At 28.8% G+C, this 22,859-nt stretch overlaps 1 protein-coding gene across 1 annotated transcript in view; it reads right to left on the minus strand.

Annotated features, from left to right (window-relative positions):
• The window catches only part of LOC145315227 (uncharacterized), a 141,305-nt gene that overhangs the window by 34,259 nt on the left and 84,187 nt on the right, over positions 1 to 22,859 (minus strand). The window contains exons 15-22 of the mRNA XM_080155265.1: positions 16,714 to 16,798; positions 16,039 to 16,182; positions 14,558 to 14,666; positions 10,996 to 11,127; positions 7,052 to 7,174; positions 5,517 to 5,627; positions 1,758 to 1,882; positions 1,172 to 1,271 (exon numbers count right to left, since the gene is read on the minus strand). Coding sequence (XP_080011391.1) covers positions 1,172 to 1,271; positions 1,758 to 1,882; positions 5,517 to 5,627; positions 7,052 to 7,174; positions 10,996 to 11,127; positions 14,558 to 14,666; positions 16,039 to 16,182; positions 16,714 to 16,798 — 929 coding nt within the window. The remainder of the gene's footprint in view (positions 1 to 1,171; positions 1,272 to 1,757; positions 1,883 to 5,516; positions 5,628 to 7,051; positions 7,175 to 10,995; positions 11,128 to 14,557; positions 14,667 to 16,038; positions 16,183 to 16,713; positions 16,799 to 22,859) is intronic.

A 22,859-nucleotide genomic window follows, 5' to 3' on the forward strand; every position in this document is an offset into this window, starting at 1 on the left:
AAAAAATCTATTTTTTTAACCTCGGTATAATAAAAACTTTAGACCTAAATATTTTCTCAAACAGACATAAAAAACATGGGTTCATATATACCATTAGAATCGGAAAAATATTACGAATCCATTGTAAGCAAAATTGAAAAAAATTTAAAAATTAAAAAATTACAGAAATGGCCAATTATTTTTTTTGTTCAGACAACACTATTGTCTTACCTTTTTTACCCCCTCTTTACCCCCTCTTTACCCCCTTCCCATTTTTATACTCAATTGAAGAATTAAGACGTTGCCTGTACAACATAATATGATATTTTCATATAATTCCTTTTATTGTAGTTTATATACTATATTGTAAACTTTTTTTTTCAATTTTGCTTACAATGGATTCGTAATATTTTTCTGATTCTAATGGTATATATGAACCCATATTTTTTTATTTGTGAAATAATAAAATTAAGTTCAAAGTTTTTATTCTCGTGGGTTTAAAAAAATCGATTTTTTCAATAATTACCTGACAGAATTGAAAAAGTAAGGTGTCAAATTAAAGATCTTACTATTTTTGTTCATAATGACCATTTTCTTTCTTTTTTTTGTTGCATTTTAGTACCTTAAAATCGACTTAATTTTTTTTTTTTAAAACTTAAATTACTTAAAAAATAAGAGGTCTACAAAAAAACCGATTGCATATCTGAATTCTATGAAAAATTTTACATCTACTACTTACTAAAAGAACCGGCTAGCTATAAAAAAAATAGTTGATACACCTTCTTTACAATTTTCATAAGTAGCAAAGAACAAAAAATCATGGTTTAAAATGCGGACAGTGAGATTTATTGAGAATTTGTTAAAGATAAGATATATTGGAGAAAAAGTAACGAAGCGTTTCAAGCATATTTTCTATTATTTTTGATTTTTATATTTTGTAGGAAGACTGACAGACCAACGGACAAAGTAATTTACATACTGGATGCAAATGAGTATTGGAAATCTTTACAAAAAATCGGCTAACTATCTTTAATAGCAACTGAGAAAGTCTTATGCCGCTAAATTGTTACAAAATGACTGTCTGGCGGACGGACTGACAAAGTGAATTATAGAAAATCTTTAGTGCTTAAACGAGTACCTCTGGCTATTAGTAAACTAAGACAAAAAAAAACAATATTTAAAAATAGCTCACCTTAGGTACAAAAACAAGACACAGAGTGCCTGTTGTACAAAATATTATAAACACAGAGATTATAATAAAGGAAGCATTCTGGTCCTCGTTCAACACAAAACTAAATTTTTGTGTGTGAATTTTGAATAAAGTTTTGGGAACACGGAAAGAAAATGAAGTATCAGGTTTCGTCAAATTTTCACAGTAGCTTTTATGTTATTTTAGGTTAGGTAAATGCTAATAATTGTCCCGCAGTGTCAGAGCCCCCCGCAGGTGCTAAAAATAGGAGAAAAGCTACTGTGAAAATATGACGAAACCCACTACTTCATTTTTTTACCAAATTTTTATTTTTATAGTTTTCAATTTATGTCTGTTAAGTCTATGATTGTCTGTTGCTTATTTGCCTTACTGTTGATTTAGACTTTTAAATCAAAATCTTGATTTACTTTGAATATCCACAAATAATCTTTTTTAGTAAGTTTGATTGATTTGCAATTAGAGGGAAATTGCTTAAATGTTGTTATTTTTTTTTCAAAAATATGTTTCCTTTCTTATTTTATTATTTTTGTTGTTGTTGACTATTTTACTATTAATAGTTCACACATTCCTGATTGCAACTCCGAGAACACACATGATGAAAACATTGTAAACAGAGAGACCCACGTACTTGCTGTCATTCAAGGCCGGGATCTGCACGTTCCGAGTCTCCCACGCAAGGAAAGCCCCAAACACCTGAATAAAATGATATCATGACCTAGAGACAGTATCTATTGAAAGAAGAAGTTACTATTAGGAACAGATTATACATCTTATAATAAAGAGTGGAATGTTTGATCTACTTTGAAATAATATTCTTGTTTAATGTCAAAAACACACCAAACCTATGTAAAGTTTCCACAAAAAGAAGATTATAATATTTAAACCATAGAGGGATTTTAAATGAACCACATATACATATAATTTATTTATGTTGGATATATTTGGTTAATATTTATCCCTAATTCTATATTCATGGTTTAAGTTAGAAGTATGATTATACCCCTAGAAGAAATAATTATGTTAAAACCTCCCAAGAGTCAAATTTTAGATCTAGGTTAAATTTTATTAAAATGTTGGAGACACATTTACTTAGAATAAAGAATAAAATTTTATTCACATCCTATTAAATAAATCAGTAAGATAAAGATCTCAGAAATTGCAGGTCCGAACTGATTGTACTTTTCAGGAAGACTTTGTAAAGGTATTGTGGTGGTTTTATGCTACTTTCTTGACATATCCTGCCCTTCTCTAAAGGCTAGGGGTGAAGTAACTAGTATACATATAAATCATATCTCCCTCTAAAAATGAAAACTATACAGCTTCATATTCTATAATTATAAACACGTAGATTAAGATTCCTTTCCTTTATGAAAACCTTTTAATAAGAGTAACTTATAATTGCCCATCCATTATCCCATGGTTATAAAATAGATAGATAGTAGAGAAAGGGATAAAACAATAGAATAGTCCTATAGATTAAATGGTCTAATTTTCAAACTTTTACAGATAATCTTCCACAAACTTTAGTTCTTTAGTCTGCTGGGGTCAGAGACAAAGGAATAGGTGATTTATTTTTTCCTTGAATCTTTTGTTTAGTAGTTGCATCGTTGGCTTAGACAGAAGTTGTACTTTTAAAATGAGAGTAACAGCTCGAAATAATTTATTTTGGTTGATTTCCATCTACATGAATCATAGCACACAAAACAAAAATCAAGGGGTTTTTCTCAAAGTGCCTAGACGAGCACAAAACTACCAACCCCCCCCCCCCCCTAATTTTGAAATCAAGAGAAAATAAGTTTTTATTTTGATTGTTAATTTGGATTGGGTAGGCCCCCGCAGTAGGTATAGGAAAAAAATAACCCATTAATTTTCAATTTAATTTCAAAAACAAGGGCCCACTTTGAGTGAAACCACCAGTAATATATTATCTTCCCATGGACTATTCTCGTAATAAAATGAAGAGGAATAAAAATGAATACTGAACAAGGAAGAAAAAAATATAAGGAAAAGATACGTTAAAACTTAAATGATAATATAAAGAAAAGTTGGGTAATGTAATGTATGGACAATCAAATTATTTTTATTCTGACTGTTTTCCTAGGTTGTAAAAGTTGGTTTTCCTTGTATGAACAAGGAATGTCACAAAAAATATAAATGGCCGTAAAATAGTGTAAATTATATATAAAAATACACATTATTGTCAGTTATATTAAATGAGTATGTGGTTTGATTGTATATTATTTACTCAAAGTCGGGTTATAACGTGCCCAGAATTTCGCAAGAGGCTGTGGAATAAAGACCATTACTAATTAGAATTTAGTTTTAAATCTTACCATTATCCAAAAAACCGTATATATTATCTATTCTTAGATATTTAAAAAGTAGTTTTAACGTGCATGATATCTAAAACCTGTACAATCCATCAAACTCGTTTGTTTCGTTTTATGGTTATTAACGTAATTCTTGGAAAAAAATTAAGGCATCTTTAGAATAAAAACCTTGATCCCTTATTTATCTTTAATAGCTTGCATTACTTTGAAAGGACCTGAAAGAAAATATTTTTCTGTAAAAGTAGATTTAAAAAACATATATGTAGAAATTTCATAACAAAAAGTGGGATTGCTAATGTCAGGGATCAACAGAACATTTAGCTAAAGGTTAAAAAACAATGTATTTTTTGCTAGAGAAACTACTCATTAATTTTTAATTTCGTAAAGGTATTGGGGAAAAAATAAAATGGAATTTTCATACAACATAAAAAGAATTTCTCATAAATGCAAGTTTTTCATTGTAAAATAAGAAAAAAATCAATATTTCTAAATTATTAAGAAGGGGTTGGTTACTATTATTCTATATTTCTTTGCTATATCCCTGGCAAGTTGTCACAAATTTCTTAAATAATAAATTTGATAAATGACAGTTGTCAATCCCTTATGCACTTATTCTAGAAACTGTAATAAATGTAAATAGATTATTAATATCTAATGGAAAATTTCGTTGAAAACCTGCTTTCTATAATTTGATGATTAAAGTAAACTATTAAATTGAATCTAATATTATTTTTGTCAATTTCATTTGCGCAGCTGTGTCTTTTTAAACAATATTAGTTTTTTTTTGCTATATCTAATTATTAATTTTAGTGAGCCTTTACTTAATTTTTTTAAATCTTAAACTTTAATTTTTAAATTTACATCTATATGATTTTAGGCTATTTTTCTGTCCTTCCCTACCCCTTTGAATATAGATCTCCTAGATGATAGAGGCGTAAACTACCTATCTTAAAACAGCTCAACAAAATTAGAAGCTTATCATTGGTTCTTATAGCTCATTGCGTAAGACAAGTAACCCTGACAGCAAATTAATATGATTAGTACAATTTAATTATTTCACCTAATACTTTTTTGATACATCAGAATCTTTTTATTTTTATTTTATAACTGTGTACGTAAGATACTCGTAATTTATTCAGTATTTTCAAAATATACAGTCATGTTTACCAAAATAAATCATATATGAATGAACACGGATAAAAGTAACAAATCTTAAATAACCCTTCAAGTATTTTTTTTCTAAATTATTAAATCTTAGTGATGACTAATACGATATGGTTATCTTTAAAGGGAGGTCAGTATACGTCTAGAGCTAGTTCTAGGCAATGTATTGTACCTACTTCTTCCCCATCTTAGGTCTTATTTATTGAGCCAGTTCCAGGCTATTTTAGCAGCTATTTAAAGTTAATTGTGTAATAACCATGTAATAATATACATATAAAATGCAGTGAATTTTATTTTGATCCTTATTTTTAAAAAAATTTAGGATCATTAGAAATAACCAATGTTCTTATAATCTGATAATAGTTATTTCTCGCATCGTATTATAAACGGCTGTCCGCGGCACCTCGGGGCTAAAAAAAACTAGTTTTAATCTTATGATTGTACATTTTTATATTCGTAGAAAGCTGAATATAATACGATGCTAGACATATTTTTTTCTTATGGATGAGAACCGGTTTCTATCCACCAGATTCGAATAAATACGAGAAAATCTTTTGAAATTCCATTTCTGTAATTCAAGGAAAAAAGTGAAATATTTCTAAAAAACTTTTGCATCATCAGATTTAAAAACATTAAAACATTAAAAACATATATGAATAGAATATTTAATACATGGTTTAAATTTTTTTCTCAGTAAATAAACAAAAAAGAATTTTAAAATATGTTTTAGTTTTACTACATAGTTATCCTTGTTAAAAAAGTCACGGTTTGGTAAACCTTAAGAATATCTAAAACGTATATGGACATTTTTGTCATTGTATTAAATAACTTACCATTAGTAAGCCTTTATAGGCATAAGTGATCCCCACAAAAATGTTCATGAAGTTGCTTTTACAGTACTCGTTGCGTGGAATTATTAAAACATCCACGTCTCCGTGTGGGCTCTGAAATAATAAAAACGTTTTTTAAAGAAAAATCTTATTTTTATCAGTTAGGAATTTGAAACCATGTTTCCTCTCTTAGATAAAAATATTAAAAACTTAAAAAACCAGTTGAATGTAATAACAGCTTTATTCTTTAATACATTTCAATAAATAATAGGAAAAATAGTCGTAAATGGAAAACATGGCTTCAAAATCTTAACAATAATTGAATACAATAATAAAAAAAACTCTACATTGGTTTTCCCTCAGAGTGATTAATCCAGCACAGTAACTCAAACTAGAGGTGGATTCTTAAAAAAAGTTTGCCCCACTAATCGCTTGGTGGGGCAAAATTGTTTTCGTGAAAAATCCTCCAATATCACATAAAAAATCTACAAAAATTAAATAAAATCTAATGTTCATAACCCTTCTATGATTTTGTTTATTTTTTGTAGATTTTTAATGTGATTTTGGTGAATTTATCACGAAAACAATTTTGCCCCATTAAGCGATTAGTGGAGCAAACTTTTTTTAAGAATCCACCTCAGGTTAGTTTAGGAATTATTGGGTACAAGGTAGCCCTGCAGGGCTAGGGAACCGAAAATGTAGGCTACATAGGGTTAATGCCCCCCTCAAGGTATATAGAAAAAATATATCCACCCTTCTTATCTTCAATTTTTCTTAGATAAATGGGGGGTCTGTGCTCAGTAGTCACTTTGAGGGAAGGCACTTTACTAATAATCTACAAAAAAAAAAGATAAATCATCAAAAAAAAAAAAAAATAATTAAGATTATTATGTAGGTACAAAATTTACTTATAAAGCTTTAAATATTTTGATTTACAATTGCATTGAAAAAGTAAATAAAAATAAATATTTTTTTAAGCATTATTATCTGAGCCTTTTTCTAAATATACCTATTTTTCAATAATAATATCATTTTTTGTCGAGTTGTGTGCTTTATACATTATTTTACCTGGAAACGACCCTTTTAAGGTATAAAAATGTATAATTTAGATAAAATACTAAAAATAAAACACCAAAAATTATAATTTGGCTATGTAAAATAAGTTAAAGCCCAAGGTAAAATCGTATTATTAATACGAAAATTATTTGAATATTTGAATGTTAGTTATTTTAATTAGATAACAATAATAACATGATCAAAATTGGTTTTAGTATGCGTGGATATAATAACAGGGGAAGTGTCGTTAATTTAGGGGCGTCGTCAATTTAGGCTGCTAATATAAACCTCATTTATTGGTCAGTTAATTTTTCCAGTAGAAGTGGGGGATATTGAGTAAAGGGGGTGGATGGAGGGTACCGTTATTTTTACCAGCTGGCAGTATCACTAATTAGAATACATGAAAATCTGGCGCAACATCCATTTAATTTTATTTCGATTTGATCAAAAAAACATAGCCATTTAAAAAACAAAATACTTACATAAGGCCTAAGATCTTGAATATCTCTGAAGAAAGGATCAAAGACTTGCCAGGTTGTCATGATGATTATGTCGATCACTAAAAGTATGCCAACAACCAAGAATAGCTGAGAATCTTTCATAACCTTAACAAGAAATGCAATAATAATCAGAAATATGGTTAAAAGTTTATCTTTTTTTATCATTAAATATTTTTTAAAAATGGATCTATAATAAGAATCGGGAATCATATAAAATTACATATTTTTTTTAACCGAAAAAGAGCGATTTCTCAACCGATATTACAATATAGCTTACTATACTCCTAAAGTATTTTATAACTATTTTGGGTAGGGTGTCATCCCCCCCCCCCCCCAAGAGAAAACGCCCAATGAATGGTAGATGCAATAATTATTTCTACTAAGACTCTTTTTCTAAATTAAGGGCGATCTGGTGTTACAACATGCTAAAATTATGCATATTCCAGGCATCTTTTTGTTTTTAAAAATGTAAAACCTAAAATCCCCTGAAAATGCATAAAGTATACTCAACATCCTGCTTACTAAACAAAAAGACTTAAGCATTCAAACTTTACTTATATGAAATCTTTTTACTTTGTTAGATTGGTCCATATTTACACACATCTTACTTGTATCAACCTAATAATTTTGATAAAGCAGGAATAAGGTATAACCAACAAGCGAAATAAATTAGAAATAGTTTTTTTTTTTTTTGGGGGGGGGGCAGATTAAAAAGTCGTCAAATATACTATGTATTGCCCCTCAACGACAGCTGAAAGTTACGTATAGGTATTTTTTTTCTAATTAATTACATTGTTGATATAAGCTGATTTTACAGTAAAGTCTCTTTATATTTACCAAGTAAAAAGTATCTAAAATGTATATCATAAACGGAACTATACATTTTAAAACTTTGAAACTTCTACAGATTTAAGTACAATGTATAAAGTTTTTATAATCCATTACTGCAGATTATTAAAAGCTTTCAATACCTTCAAATAATGATTTTGTATTTAACGTACTACATACATAGCACATTTTTAACCAAAAGATCTCTATAACTGCATTAAATAAGTTTTTAAGTCATAAACTCATAGCCTGCTGTACATAACACTATAACGCCTGGTCCAACTACTAAGGGGAGCCAAATCTCTCATCTTCTGTCCAAACAACTAAATAACACCCATCAGACAACCAATTCTTTGATTGCACGACCTTTGCCTAGAAGTCCTAACTGTGCATGACACTGAGTTGCGCCTGTTATGGGTCAAAACATTTCCTTTACTCTAATTATCAATGTCGCGCCCCTGACATAGCAACAGTAGGAACCAATGTTAACGTCTTTAGTTATGACGCAATGTTAAGCCGAGATTCGAACCTATCACTTTCCCGACGACGAGTAGATGATCTACGTTCTCATTTATCTATCTGCAATTTTACAAATTCAATTCACCTGTACTTTAAAATCTTTGAAAAAACCCTTAATGCATCCTGTTATAAAATGTATCTTTTCATTACATAAAGATGGAAGAAAAGCCAATTAAAAGTTCTTTCACCAGTAATCAAATATAATTAGTAGAATTAATAAATAATATATATACACATTCACAGAGACATACAAAACCTAGGGAAATCGTAAAAAGAATGGATATACAGCATGACCCTCGAAAAAGTATTTTTAAGCATCTGCAGCCCTTATTTCTCAATGAATTATTTAAAAATGCATATGTCCTTGTTCTCCATAGTATTCCACGTAAGTAGATATAAAAATATTTTTTTTACCTCCATTAACACCGGAGATTTTTAGAGCTAAAGTTTTGAAAAAGTGACTGAGAAAAAGAATTTTTTTTTGTTTCTCTTATTTTTTGGATGGTCATATTATGTTTTTCTGGCAATTGAATAATGAGACACAAAGAAAAACAAGTTAACTAAATATTTCTTTTTTATTCCACCAAAAAATATAAATTTTTAATGGCAAAAAATACTACTGAATGAATTGATTATTTGCAAATTTTAGGTTATTTATTAACCCTTATTTATAGAAAAGGATTAATTATGACAGTTGCTCCGCCTACTTTTCTGACATCTCAATTATTTAATAAGGGGTAAATTAAGCTTTTTAGACTAAAAAATCATTATGTTTCATTTTTATTTTCTTTATAACTTTTTTGTTATTAAAGTTAGGATTGTGAAACAAAAACAATTTTCCTGCTATATTCATAGAGATTTATTTGGTTTTTTAATCTTAAACAATTTTGCCTAATAAGTAAGTTTTTCAAAATATCATTAAACTAAAAAGACTCAAAAAATATGTGTAAAAAAATGCTTTTTACACAAAAACTAAATTTTTTATTTCATTTTTGTATAAAGTTTCTGCTAGTAACAAAAATAAAAGGATTTCTAGCTTAATTTTGCTAAAAAAGTCGTATCATGTTAAAAGTTACTTTTTCCTCAGTCACTTTTTCAAAACTTTAGCACTAAAAATCTCCGGTGTTAATGGAGGTAAAAAAAATATTTTTATATCTACTTACGTGGAATACTATAGAGAACAAGGACATATGCATTTTTTAATAATTCATTGAGAAATAAGGGCTGCAGATGCTTAAAAATACTTTTTCGAGGGTCATGCTGTATAAATAAAGTAAAATTTCAAAAAAAAGTTGGGTCATGTGAAGGAAACGAAGCTCCGGGTTCCGTCGTATTTTCACAATAGCATTTGAAATTTTTTTTTTGGTTAGGTTAGGTTAGTTGAATACCCCGCAGGGTTAGGCAATTGGCCCGCAGGTTTAGAGCCCTCCGCAGGGGCCAGAAATAGGAGAAAATCTACTGTGAAAATATGGCGAAATCCGCAACTTCGTTTCCTTCACATTACCCAAACGAGCTAGTGATTCTGTCTTACTAAAAACTCAAATATAAGGATGCTGCCATATCATGTACGTGACATTGAAACAAACATTGAACCTTAACACAAATGTTATAAAGTGAAAGCTTCTTTTATGCCTTACTTAAAGACTGAGTCAATAGTCCAATGGCTCGAGTAAGATGGTTTATCATGCTAATGATTTAAATGACCCCAGTGCAGTGCAGTGGGATGTTTTGCAATACTTCTATACCTTCTTTCATTTTTTAAGATTCTATGTCTCCCTCCTGCACATAAAAATATTCCAAACTAAAAGTATGCCAAAAATATAGCACATTCTTCTCATTACATTGTATCAATGTTATTTATAAGTAATATGTTTAGGATTAAAGCTAGAAAAATCCTATTTTTAAATTTTTTTTTGGTGTGAGACGTAAAGCCGTCTTCAGCTGCAGCCGCGCAGCTCTGACGCTGCAGCTCTGTTAAAAGTATTAATACTATAAGCATTCCCAAGTCTTAATCAATGTTTATTCATATTCAGTTTTTTGCATTATTTATGTATATTTATCATTCATAAGATGAAACTGACATCTGGTATATTTACCCATGTTGTAGCGGTAGAATTTTCATTTGTATAATTTTTGTTTAGTATGTCATAATTTCAACTTAAGTTTAATATTAAACCTCGTTCAACAAATAAACGACATAATCCACAATTTTAAGGATAAGTTTAATTCTTAAGACTAAGGAAGCTATAAGCACACTGTTGTCAGTAATGATTTTGCCTAATATTTAAAAGATAAGTTCATAGCTATCTAACAAACACTTAGCTAGAGAAGCATAAAACTAACAAGGACGATCATTTCCAAAATAATTATAAGGCCTTTTAAATAGAGGACAGATACAATTAAAAAGGAAAAGAAATATAATATAATAGAATAATAGTCCTACTAAAATAAAGCTGCAACCAACAACTTAATTAATTTGACCTTAATACGACCTTTTTATCTGATCCCGGATATTATTTTGGATTTATTTCGCCTATTGACCATACCTTATTCCTGACTAAAATAAACATAAGATTTACCTTCTTGTTGAGCTGAACATTAGTAAAAATGGAATGAACTCTGTAGGTCTTGGAAAACATGGATCCGAAGGACAAGGTGAATCCTGCCATCAAAATCCAGGCCCGACCAGCACAAACATACGGGAATACACCCTGAAAAAATAATATTATGTCGTTTTTTTTAATAAAAGGAAGCGGGGGTAAAATTATCATTGGGGAGGAGAGGGGGAGGTATTTTTCCTCCTTAAAATTTTCTAGATGGGCGTATAAATATTTATATCATTAATGTGCAGGAATCTAAAGAGTTGAGACAATTGTTGATAAATTGATGTTTAAATACATCCCAAATAATTTAAAACCATTAATCTGTATAAACCATTATCATTTCTATCTATTCAAATAATTATTATTCTCTTATTTAAATTACATAAAATCTCGACTATTGAAAACAATAAAAGATTTGATAAAGAAATTGAATTTGCATAATTTAAATCAAAAAGAATAATTTTGTAAACATACATTATTCTATTAGAATCACTGCTAATCAGGGATCGGAAGCCTCACGTAAGCCGCGTGTAAGCCTCAGTGAAATCGTGATTTTATCACTATAAAATTCAGCTGGATGTATAAAACGGCTCTTTAGCAGACAATCCTTCTTTCTTAATTTTTTTTTTCTGCTCACAAGCAGGTTTAAAACTGAGGCTTATGCGCGGCTTACGTGAGGCTTCCGATCCCTGCTGCTAATCTATGATGGGGTTATATTTGTATGTCCTACCGTCCGCTTGGCATTCTGTAAAAACAGTTTACAATCGAAATCATAAAGGCGCACAGTTCATAACACTAAAGCTCTACTCAGCGAATAAAGCTTTGTAGAATAAATAGCTTTATGAAATAAGGACAGCATAATTGTCTCTTTTACTGCATTTTAGTCAGCTTTTCTTGTTCAGAATTAAGCGATGCTAAAAATTAAATTTGTGCTTGTTGTAATTCAAATTAATCAAATCATGAAATATGTCAATTTTAAATATTTGTATGTGAAATAATTGTCAGTTTCTTATAAATCAAATTTATGTATCAAATTTGACATTTACATCATATATGCTTAGCCAATATCTATATATAATAACGGTTGCGCCAATTGCATCTACGGGCTCTGTAATAAAGGGATGAGATGTTGGTTAAAAAATAACCTATAACCATCCAAAGGCTTAATCTAAAATTAAAATAGTCTAAAAAGAACAGTAAGTTTAATATATTTTCAGCATTTTAACAATAAAAAAAGCCTTGAAGTCTACTTTTTTATCATAAATTTGACATAAGATTAAAATAAAGGTCTGTTATGATAACATGATTATTTTGACTATAATTGCATAACTTCACTCTAATTTTTTATGAAAAATCGCCAAGATCCTCTCTGCTAATAATTACTAAAAACAGTTCCATTTCTGATTCAAAACCACCCACAGTTATGGAATCTCGACGACAAAGATTTTTTTATCCAATCTTGACAAGTGAGGTATTTTTGGAAAGAGGAATATATATAGAAAACGCCTATGAAAATTAGAAAATCCGCAGAAATCATATTTGCAAGTTATTTGCAAAAATCTGCAATGTTAATTTGCAAAATTAATTTCATGCCTTAAATGACTCATTTAAAAAGAAATCTTTTTCTGAAATGTGTTTATCTATAAGTTTAGATCATAATTAAGGCAAAAAAAATTTCTTTAGTGTTACTTTTTCACCTTATATATGAAAAAAGCAGTTTCTCACATTTTATGATAAAAAAAAGGTATAGGAACAAAAATATGTTTTTTTCTTGATGTAAACACAATAATTGGCATAAAATCTATCATCCTAAATGTAAAAATCAGATATAGAATCCTTTTTAGAGCAAAAATAGTGCAAAAAGTAACCAAGACATTTTTGCAAAGTAAGAAAATCTGAAGAAAATAGTTCTTTTTGATTTTGATATACATATCAGATAAATGTATATAAAATTAGTGATCAAAAACTATAAAACAAGTTATAACTTTTTCAATCCTATCATTGATTAAAATGCACTTTTAGGTTTACTTAATACCAAAGTAGCACATAAAAACTCTTTTTATTAAGTTATTAAACAAAATAAATTCAAATCAACAATTAGGCGTTTTTTATAATGCAGTAGACCATTTTGTAGTTGGTTTTTTGGCATTTATTTTGTTTAATTACATCATAAAAAGAGTTTTTATGCACTACTTCGGTAATTCTTAAACCTAAAAGTGCAATTTAATCAATGACAGTGTTGAAAAAACTTATAACATGTTTTATAGTTTTTAATCACTAATTTTATATACATTTATCTGATATGTATATCAAAAGCAAAAAGAACTATTTTCTTCAGATTTTCATACTTTGCAAAAATGTCTTGGTTACTTTTTGCACTATATTAGCTCTAAAAAGGATTCTATATCTGATTTTTACATTTAGGATGATAGATTTTATGCCAATTATTGTGTTTACATCAAGAAAAAAACATATTTTTTGTTCCTATACCTTTTTTTATCATAAAATGTGAGAAACTGCTTTTTTCATATATAAGGTGAAAAAAGTAACACTAAAGAAATTTTTTTTGCCCTAAGTATGTTCTAAACTTATAAATAAACACATTTCATAAAAAGATTTTTTCTAAATAAGTCATTTAAGGCATGAAATTAATTTTGCAAATTAGCATTGCAGATTTTTGCAAATAACTTGCAAATATGATTTCTGCGGATTTTCTAATTTTCATAGGCGTTTTCTATATATATTCCTCTTTCCAAAAATACCTCACTTGTCAAGATTGGATAAAAAAATCTTTGTCTTTGAGATTCCATAACTGTGTGCACCGTTTACTCTGATTTAAGAATGATTTCAGAAAAAAATGTAGATATAATTAATAAATGAAAGTCAGACTACAGAAGATATTTCTTTGCTTAGCTCGAGAAACTAAAGAGAATCCACCTTTAATAAGTTAAGCAAACATAACTAGTAATTGTCTAACAAAATATAATACACACAGTGCAGTGGGATATTTTTAGATATTTTGGATTTATTTCCTTTTAAAACAGGATGGCTATGTGTCTGTTGTGTGTGTGCTGAACTAACATGGTTCTTTTTTTACAGTGAAGCTTCTTATAGGTCGAGGAAGTTTTATAAGTATTTTAAGGGAGGGTACTACCTCCTTTCTAAGATGAATCGCCCTAATAGAAAAACGAACTGACCAATATGTGGCAGAGAAATTTGCAACCTAAATTGAAGACAATTTTCCCCCTGTTATAATATCCACATATATCCTTCATCTATTCTAAAAATTACTGAAATTTCACCTGACTAAGTCAGTCAAAAAGACAACAGTCACTAGTTATAGAGTAGCTACACTAATATTAATAATATTACCTCAGAGGTCATGGTTGAGTCCAGCCCTAGTACAGATACAGATACTAGGTATAGAGTAGCTACACTAATATTAATAATATTACCTCAGAGGTCATGGTTGAGTCTAGCCCTAGTACAGAAACAGATACTAGGTATAGTGTAGCTACACTAATATTAATAATATTACCTCAGAGGTCATAGTTGAGTCTAGCCCTAATACAGCCACAGACACGTAGCTAAGGATTGACCCAATGATGATAAGATTGTTAAGATTTGGAGAGGACATCTTGATTTGTCTAAAATAAAGAATAGGAGTTAGTATAGTAAAAAAATAAATAGCATTACTTAGTCTTCAAGCATTTTTGTTTCTAAAATTATCCATAGTGGGATTTCATTATCAAATTCCAAATTCTAATGAAGCGCTTTCCTGTAAAGTACCTTGTTGAGCACTGATAACCCCATTCTTTAAAAATAAATTGAAAAGGAAGTAGGTTTTTGTTTTTTTCTTTGGGTCAGGTTAGGTTTAGTTAGATTTGGTAGAAGCCCCTCAGGGTTAGAACATCGTTAGTTTAGGCTTCTTAGGTTACACCCTCACTTATTTTCTATTTATATTTAAGATAATCGGTAGGGGGAAGATGGTTGTCAAGGCTCAACATGCACATTGTGTGAAACCGCCATTTATAAAGTATTATTATGTAACCAGCCTTAACAAATGATAGAATCCAAAACTGGGAAATAATTTAACAAGAAAAATAAGCCAAATAATAGCAAAGTTTTAAGTTTAAAAATGAACTCAATTTGTTAAAATTATTATTGATAAACGATTCAAAGAGAAGTTATAGAGGAAAATTAAATCTGACACACTGTCAATTTCTTTAGAGAAGCTACGCATATAATCTGTAACTTATATTAGAGAATATGGTTTGTATTTTTATTTGAACCCTTTCATCAGAACTTTGCTTTTGTTTGTCTTTTCAGAATGTAATTTCAAATTCCTTATTAACTTTAACAATTTTAATTTACATTCATTTAAACAACATATACACTATACAGTTAGGAAGCTGAATTATTTTTCATTAAGATACTTTTATGTTGAAAATGATGAATTTTAGAGTAACTTTGCCAATAATAAAATGTTATGTAAAAATAATCTAAGATAAAATTTAGTTTTTTTTTATAGTGTTTGTTTTTTAGATTTTCAGTGTTAAATATGTACTTTACAATGTTGAAATATCTTTTTCTCTGGCAATTGTCTTGAAAAGAATTTGTTTGAATGTAGCGAGTATTATAAAAATGTGTTAGATGAAATTCCTGCAATGTTTGTATTCTAAACACAATTTTCCTTTTTCTTTCTTCTTAAAACTATCCATTCAAGTAATTATTTTTTATTATTTATTATTAATTAAGGATAGAAAAAATAACATAAAAAAAATTATTTTAATCGCTGAAATCTACTCGTAAAACACAGAAACCCACCATTGCTTAATCTTTTAAGAGTTACTTTCATTAACCTTTACTTAAATTAGCTGAATACAAAATAAGCAATTCATAATGAATTCTTTTCGAATTCTAATAAAGCGGATAAACTTCAATAAGGAAATTATTTAGGAGAACAATAAAATTATTTTTTAACACCCTATTAATTAATGAATTAAAATTTCTACTTACTTTTGATGTCTAAACTTAATGTTAACTCCCAGAAAGACACAACAGAGAACCAGCCCCAATGATGAGATTATTACAAGGAGTGTGTAGATGGTCATGTCAACTCTATTCAGCAGCACTCTCGTCACAGTGCGGTCCTTCGGCACTCTAAAAAAGAATATGCGTTTCACAACTAGACAGTGATTATTGTATCTAAAAAATATATTGTTATAGCTTTTCCCTTCGAGCCAATATTGACTGCTGGAAAAGTTGGTGGCAAAACAGTTTTTTAGTTATAAGAATTTTTAAAAGTCAAAATTAATTATTTAAGTTTCATCTTGTCTTTTGCTAATAAAAACTTTCACTAAAATATTTTTCCTTAGTTTAGGTAAATACTAAATATTATATATATTTTCTTTGACGTAAGTCTTTGCAGTACATACATATTAAAACATTTTACATATTAGAACCAGACTTTTTTTATGAATTATTTATGTCTTTGATAAAATCAAAGATACATTAAAAACCTAGATTTTTAAATTTAGTAAGTTATCAAACCTTTTCCAGAGATTAATGACTTAGTAAGTCCTAGAAATCAAACATACCATATTAGATTAAAACTTTTAGTTATTCATGTAAAAGTAAATATGAAAGTATGCCTAAACATTCAAATAGGTGCATCTATCTAACTATGTTTACCTTGCCCAAGAAACAGATTGACATTTCTCCATGTGTAGAGTTCTTGTCACCCCTGAATATTCTCCTACACACCTCTCCTCTGATTCTAAATATAAATATATATATTAATACTCTAGAGTTCTTGTCACCCCTGAATATTCTCCTACACACCTCTCCTCTGATTCTAAATGTAAAATATAGATTTTAATACACTAGAGTTCTTGTCACCCCTGAAAATTCTCCTACACACCTCTCCTCTGATTCTAAATGTAAAATATAGATATTAATACACTAGAGTTCTTGTCACCCCTGAAAATTCCCCTACACACCTCTCCTCTGATTCTAAATATAATTTTAGATATTATTACTCTAGAGTTCTTGTCACCCCTGAATATTCTCCTACACACCTCTCCTCTGATTCTAAATGTAAAATATAGATATTAATACACTAGAGTTCTTGTCACCCTTGAAAATTCTCCTACACACCTCTCCTCTGATTCTAAATATAATTTTAGATATTATTACTCTAGAGTTCTTGTCACCCCTGAATAATCTGCTTCACACCTCTCTTTTGATTCTAAATATGAAAATTCTGCTGTAAAACAAGGATGACAACATCAATAAAAGCAAATGTCTAAAGTAAAAAACTCAGTGATAGATATTATATTTTCTATCAATTTGTTAATTAGCTAATTTCTTTTCAGTTGTAATAATCGTTAAATAGAAGTCATAAAACTCTTTTTATTTTTATTTATTTAGCCTAAATCATAACTGACGTATTTACAGTATGACGTTTAAATATATATTCCAAAAAGTTTTGCTTTTTATTAAGGAAATAATGAATTAATGTATTATTTATCACAAATATTTTTTCTCTGTTTCTGTTATATTAGAATTGGGACACATTTATCTTGGAAAGGAAATTGGCAGAACAAAATGATAGATTTGACACTTTTATTAACCAGCTTTATTTAGTAACATTTATATATACAGAAAAAAAAGATATCATTTTATTAATATATTATTTATTTATACCTTTTATTTCCTTTTTTATTGTTAAAAAATCTATGAACACAAACAACCTTGTATAATAATTAAAATCATGACTTTAAACATATTTTAATTGCAATTAAATCATATTATATGTAATGTTTTTTCTTCATGTTTAGACTGTTACATTTATTAATCTTAAAGATGATTATGCAGCCAACAATGTTATTCTATGAGGAAAAGAATAACAAAACATGTTATTGATAAAGTTTAAGCAAGTAATAACTTATCTTGAATGAATTAAGTTTTAGCTTGATTTAACGAAACTTTGTTAATTATGGATAATTTTGAGTAAATTGTGGGGAAAGAAAATGTGTAGTTTGCGCACTTTGACAAAAAAACACAAAAACCAAACACGAATTAACTCTACTGTGCTATTGTTATTTAGATATTTCTTAGGAATCACCCACGTTTTTTCTTGACCAATCAAGTAAATGAACCTTGTTAGACACAACAGCCTCTTCAAAATAGACAAGGGAAAAGGACATACATATAACAAATATTTTGCATACGGATTACATATTGCAGAAAGAAATAAGATTTTATCTAATTTACCACTTGCATTTTTTGTGGTAAATTAAAGTAGCAAGCTGTCTAAACAAGAACAATAACCTAATAAGAGTAGTAAAAAATATTTATATTAATTTTATAATTTGCACTATGAAAAATAAGGTTTTATGCACTGCAAGGCTAGAGTACAGTGCTATGTAAAATTATTAGTGTATATAGTTTTTGTACCTTGTAAAAATTTGTCACATTGACTTTTTGATGCTTTCCTTCAAAGTCCTCATAAAGCACTGAACCCCCCTCTTCCTCAAACTTATTTTTAAATAAATTAAAAATATGGAAATTGTTAATGTTTTTCCTATTCCTAATCCCTGACAAGACTATAACCCTGAGAGGCTATCCAGTAGCCAAAATAACCTAACCTGCTATAAAGTAATAAACAAGCTTCTCCTCCTATTTTCAATTTCTTAAAAAATAAGGGTGGGCTTAACTGGCAGTTTAAGGGAATTCGCCGATTTTTTTGTTGTTAAATATTGTGTGTGGACCACTTGACTTAATGGGTTGGTGAAATTGTTCTTTTGTGTAGATACACTCAACTACAACAAAAAAAGTTGAAATTAATTCACATCACTAAACTTGCAAATTGAAACATGTTTAACCATTTTTGTCATATTTTGGAAAATACTATTTTTAACATAGTAAAGATACATGGGGGATTAATTCTTTGTTTGATATGATGTCGAATGAATTTTTTTTATACATAATATATAAAGTCTACTTTTAAATTTGCAGACATTTTCGAACTACTTGTTATCTATCACCCACACTTTAGGTATGAAGATTTGTACTTTATAACATATCATTTATCTTAAAATAAACAGGATACAAAACTATAATGATAATCTATTTCATATTGGTTAAAAATAGAAAAATTAAACAGACCCAATCAAACTGTTGTACTATATGTAAGCCGACAATATGTCAGAAGCGACCACTTTTGATTAATACCATACACTCGATAATAAATGTAAAGTATATGTGCATAATCCAGACTACTATTTGGCCCAAGTGGTGGGGACCTTTTACGTCTGCTTACAAAATGCTTTCTGATCTTTTGTAGCAACTTGGCTGTGTTAATATTTCCGACGCTATTGGCTCATAATCAAAGACTAAATTTAAAATTGGTACAAGGTCCCCACCCTGTGGATAGAGTTACATATAGCTTGTGCCCCGCTCCATTTTTTTTTACTTTAATCATTTGTTTAGTAGAAAGTAAAAAAAATATTATCACTTAGACATCTTGATGCTTAATATAAATATATTTCCAATAAAAAGGTATCTCAGACTATATTCTCAATTCATCCGAGTCTGTTAATCTATGGAGGGAGAGATAACTTTTCTATAATTAGATTCTTAAAAAGTGAGAATATTAACAAAGTTTGTCATTAAGGGGAAGCACACTAGATAGAGAATCATTACACAGTGATATTTTTATATAATCAAATCATTTTCATACTCAAATCATAAATTTAACAAATATTAATGCAATTTTCAGCGCAGCTACACTTAAATTAGAGTATTTCCAATGACTGTCAATCAAAGAGAAACAACTAGGTTTTTATTGACTAATGGCATGGACTTTTGAAGTAAAGATTGTTCGATTGTTTTAGTGTCTCCAACTATATATGAATCTTGATTGAATAAGATACAAAATCAATAAAAGCATTATGTAGTCGAAGATAAAAATTTAAGTAAATTCTCTGACATTTGAGACAAACTTAGGTAAAAATAAATTTTATTCTTTCTTGAATATAATTTAAAAAAACAAATAAAAAAAAGTAAATAAACATAAAATTTAGAAAGAAATGTAATAATATAGTTATAGTATGGGCAAACAAAAGGAAATAGGTTTAAAACTCCAAAAAGAGTTAGATTTATTTCACAGTGAAATGTAAAGATTTTCTGTGATGAACTTAATGTGAAGAATGTCACACAAGATGAAAAACTTTTTGTCACAAAAATCCTCATTTACCAAAATGTACTATCAACCAATGATCCCATGTTATTAACAGACAAGATTACAGAGATCCATTAGACCAAGAAAGTAAATCAGTTTTAAAAACAATGCTTCTAAAATTGTACTTTATATTTCGTATATTTTAGCGTTTAAAGCATTTTTTTAAAATATTTGTTAAATTATAAGTATATACCGTACAAATACGGCCTTGAGTTAGCAAATCAGAAAACAATCTCATTATATTAGTTAAACAGATCATACAGTGCATGGCAATATGTTGCAATAGGTGCAGTTAGGTTTGCAATTTTAAAATACTAGAATGAACCTAGTAAAAGTGTCTGACTCTGATTAAGACGTAAAAAAAAATTAGCCAATGAGAGGCCACTATAAATTTTACCATTGGTCAATTAAAGTGTATACTGGCCTCTCATTGGCTAATTTTTTTACGTCATAAACAGAGTCAGTCACTTTTACTAGGTTCTACTAGAATACTAAGAATAAGATTCGAACCAATCTTCTTCCAAACATAATAAAGAAGCGCAGCTACACATATGCCCACACAATTAACAGAAGAATATATGATAAAGATAATCCTAAAACCTTATGACATATTCAGTAAACATAAGCTTTAATAACGCATAGTACTTTGTACACAAGACAGATACTTTATTTTTACCACTCATAGTTGCTACTTTCAAATCTAGAGTTTAAAAGTAAAAAGTCTGTATAGTAACCTGAGATTCTTAACAGGCACAAAAAAAGAAATTCATAAACTACTTTTTAAGCATTAATTAATTTTTATTTGATTTTATGTTGCTTGTTTATGGGGATAAAAAAGTATATATTTTACCAATTTTAATTAAAACTTCTCCAATATTGTACAACAGAATGCATGTAAGAGTACAACCTAAAACTTCATCAAAAATTCAAATTTGCTTAAAACAAAAAAAAAGAAATAATTTTTTGTTTTAAAAATATTTAACATTGATTTCATTGTATTTAAAAAAAACTATGGTCGAGCCTTGGTCATATAGCGTTTTTTTGTGCTAAGTAAGAACATTTTCATCGGTGTGGTGGATTGATAAGATTTTGAAAATAGCTATAAACCCTCCTATGAACAATACCTCTTTTGAATTCTGAATTTTAGTTTCCACCTTTTTTAGAGATATTATTTGAATAGGGACACAAAATGCTTTAGGCTATGATATAATAAAAGAAATAATATTTCTTTACTAATTTGATAATTTTACATTTTCTTTTCTTTTAAATCTTTTAAATTTTCATTCCTCTTATTTCTAGCAAACATATTAGATCGACCGATGAAAAGACATACATGACTTTAATATAGCTACTCTCCAAAAAAAAAACATATAAAAAGAACCGATCACCCTGAATAAAACTATTCTGAGCCATTCCGAACTTTTGTCATATTTGAACCTATTTAACTTTGCAAGAGTTATATAGGAATTCAAGAAAATGATACAGGTAGGTGAATTAAGGAAATAAGCTCGTACTTTAATACAAACTAACGGCTTCGCCCCTAGCCTCAAGGGGTAGTTTTAAAAAAATAAAAAATAAACTTCTGGTGCTCCGAACCATACTCTCCCCCCCCCCCCCAATTTTTTTGTGGAGGGGGAAAAATTTCATTTTTGGGGGAGTTGGGGGTGTCCCACCCCCCAAGAAAATAGCTTAAAACCACCACAGGTCTAATAGGTATATACCCTGAAGAGTAGAATCCGATCGGTTCAATGGTTACCGAGATCTTAAGGGACAGACGGACGGACAGACAGACAGACAGACAGACGGACGGACGGACGGACGGACGGACAGACATCAAGCTACTTTGTATTATAGATTAGACTTGAAGCTGGGAATTATCATTTTTGTTAGATTCATATGTTTTTTTTTCGTCCTATATATTATCTAATGTAAACAAGACATTCTTTTTTGGGTGGACTTTGTTCTAATTTTAAGGCAATCTAAATTGAAAACTTTGAGATGTGGCAAGGCAAGGTCATTGATATGAAATGCCTATAGTTCCTTAATATACATAGATGGCATGCTACAATTCTCATGAATCAAGGTATAAAGAATAATAGTTAAGATTTAAAATAAAAGCATATTATACCTTTATTCCTCATACTTTAAAGACTTCAATTATGTTAATTTTTCTATATTTAAAACTAAAAGATATCCTTCTTATCCATTCAGTCATTCAATTCTTAACAAATATCTTATAGAATAGTTCTATCAATTGGTGAAAATAAGGAACATTTTAAAAAATTACTAGAGCCAAAGGTTATTAATCTCATATTTAATGATATAAAAAATACATTTCATATTTTTTTTAAAGATGGATTCCAAAGTCGATTATGCATTTAAAACGAGTATTGACTATATGAACCATCTTTTATTTAAGTACTTTTTTGTAACAAAATTCTATAACATTTTTGGTTACAAATACAATGTGTGCTGCTATTCTATTTTTATTTAATATTCTTTAATGAAAAGAAATAACAATGTGCTGGCGTATAATGAGGAATATAAGAGGTAAATTTTTGTTTTAAAACTTTTATTCAAGTTGAATGACTCT

Source organism: Acartia tonsa, chromosome 1 (assembly GCF_053477335.1).
Source record: "Acartia tonsa isolate MP-2025a chromosome 1, ASM5347733v1, whole genome shotgun sequence".
NCBI classification, from domain to species: domain Eukaryota; kingdom Metazoa; phylum Arthropoda; class Copepoda; order Calanoida; family Acartiidae; genus Acartia; species Acartia tonsa.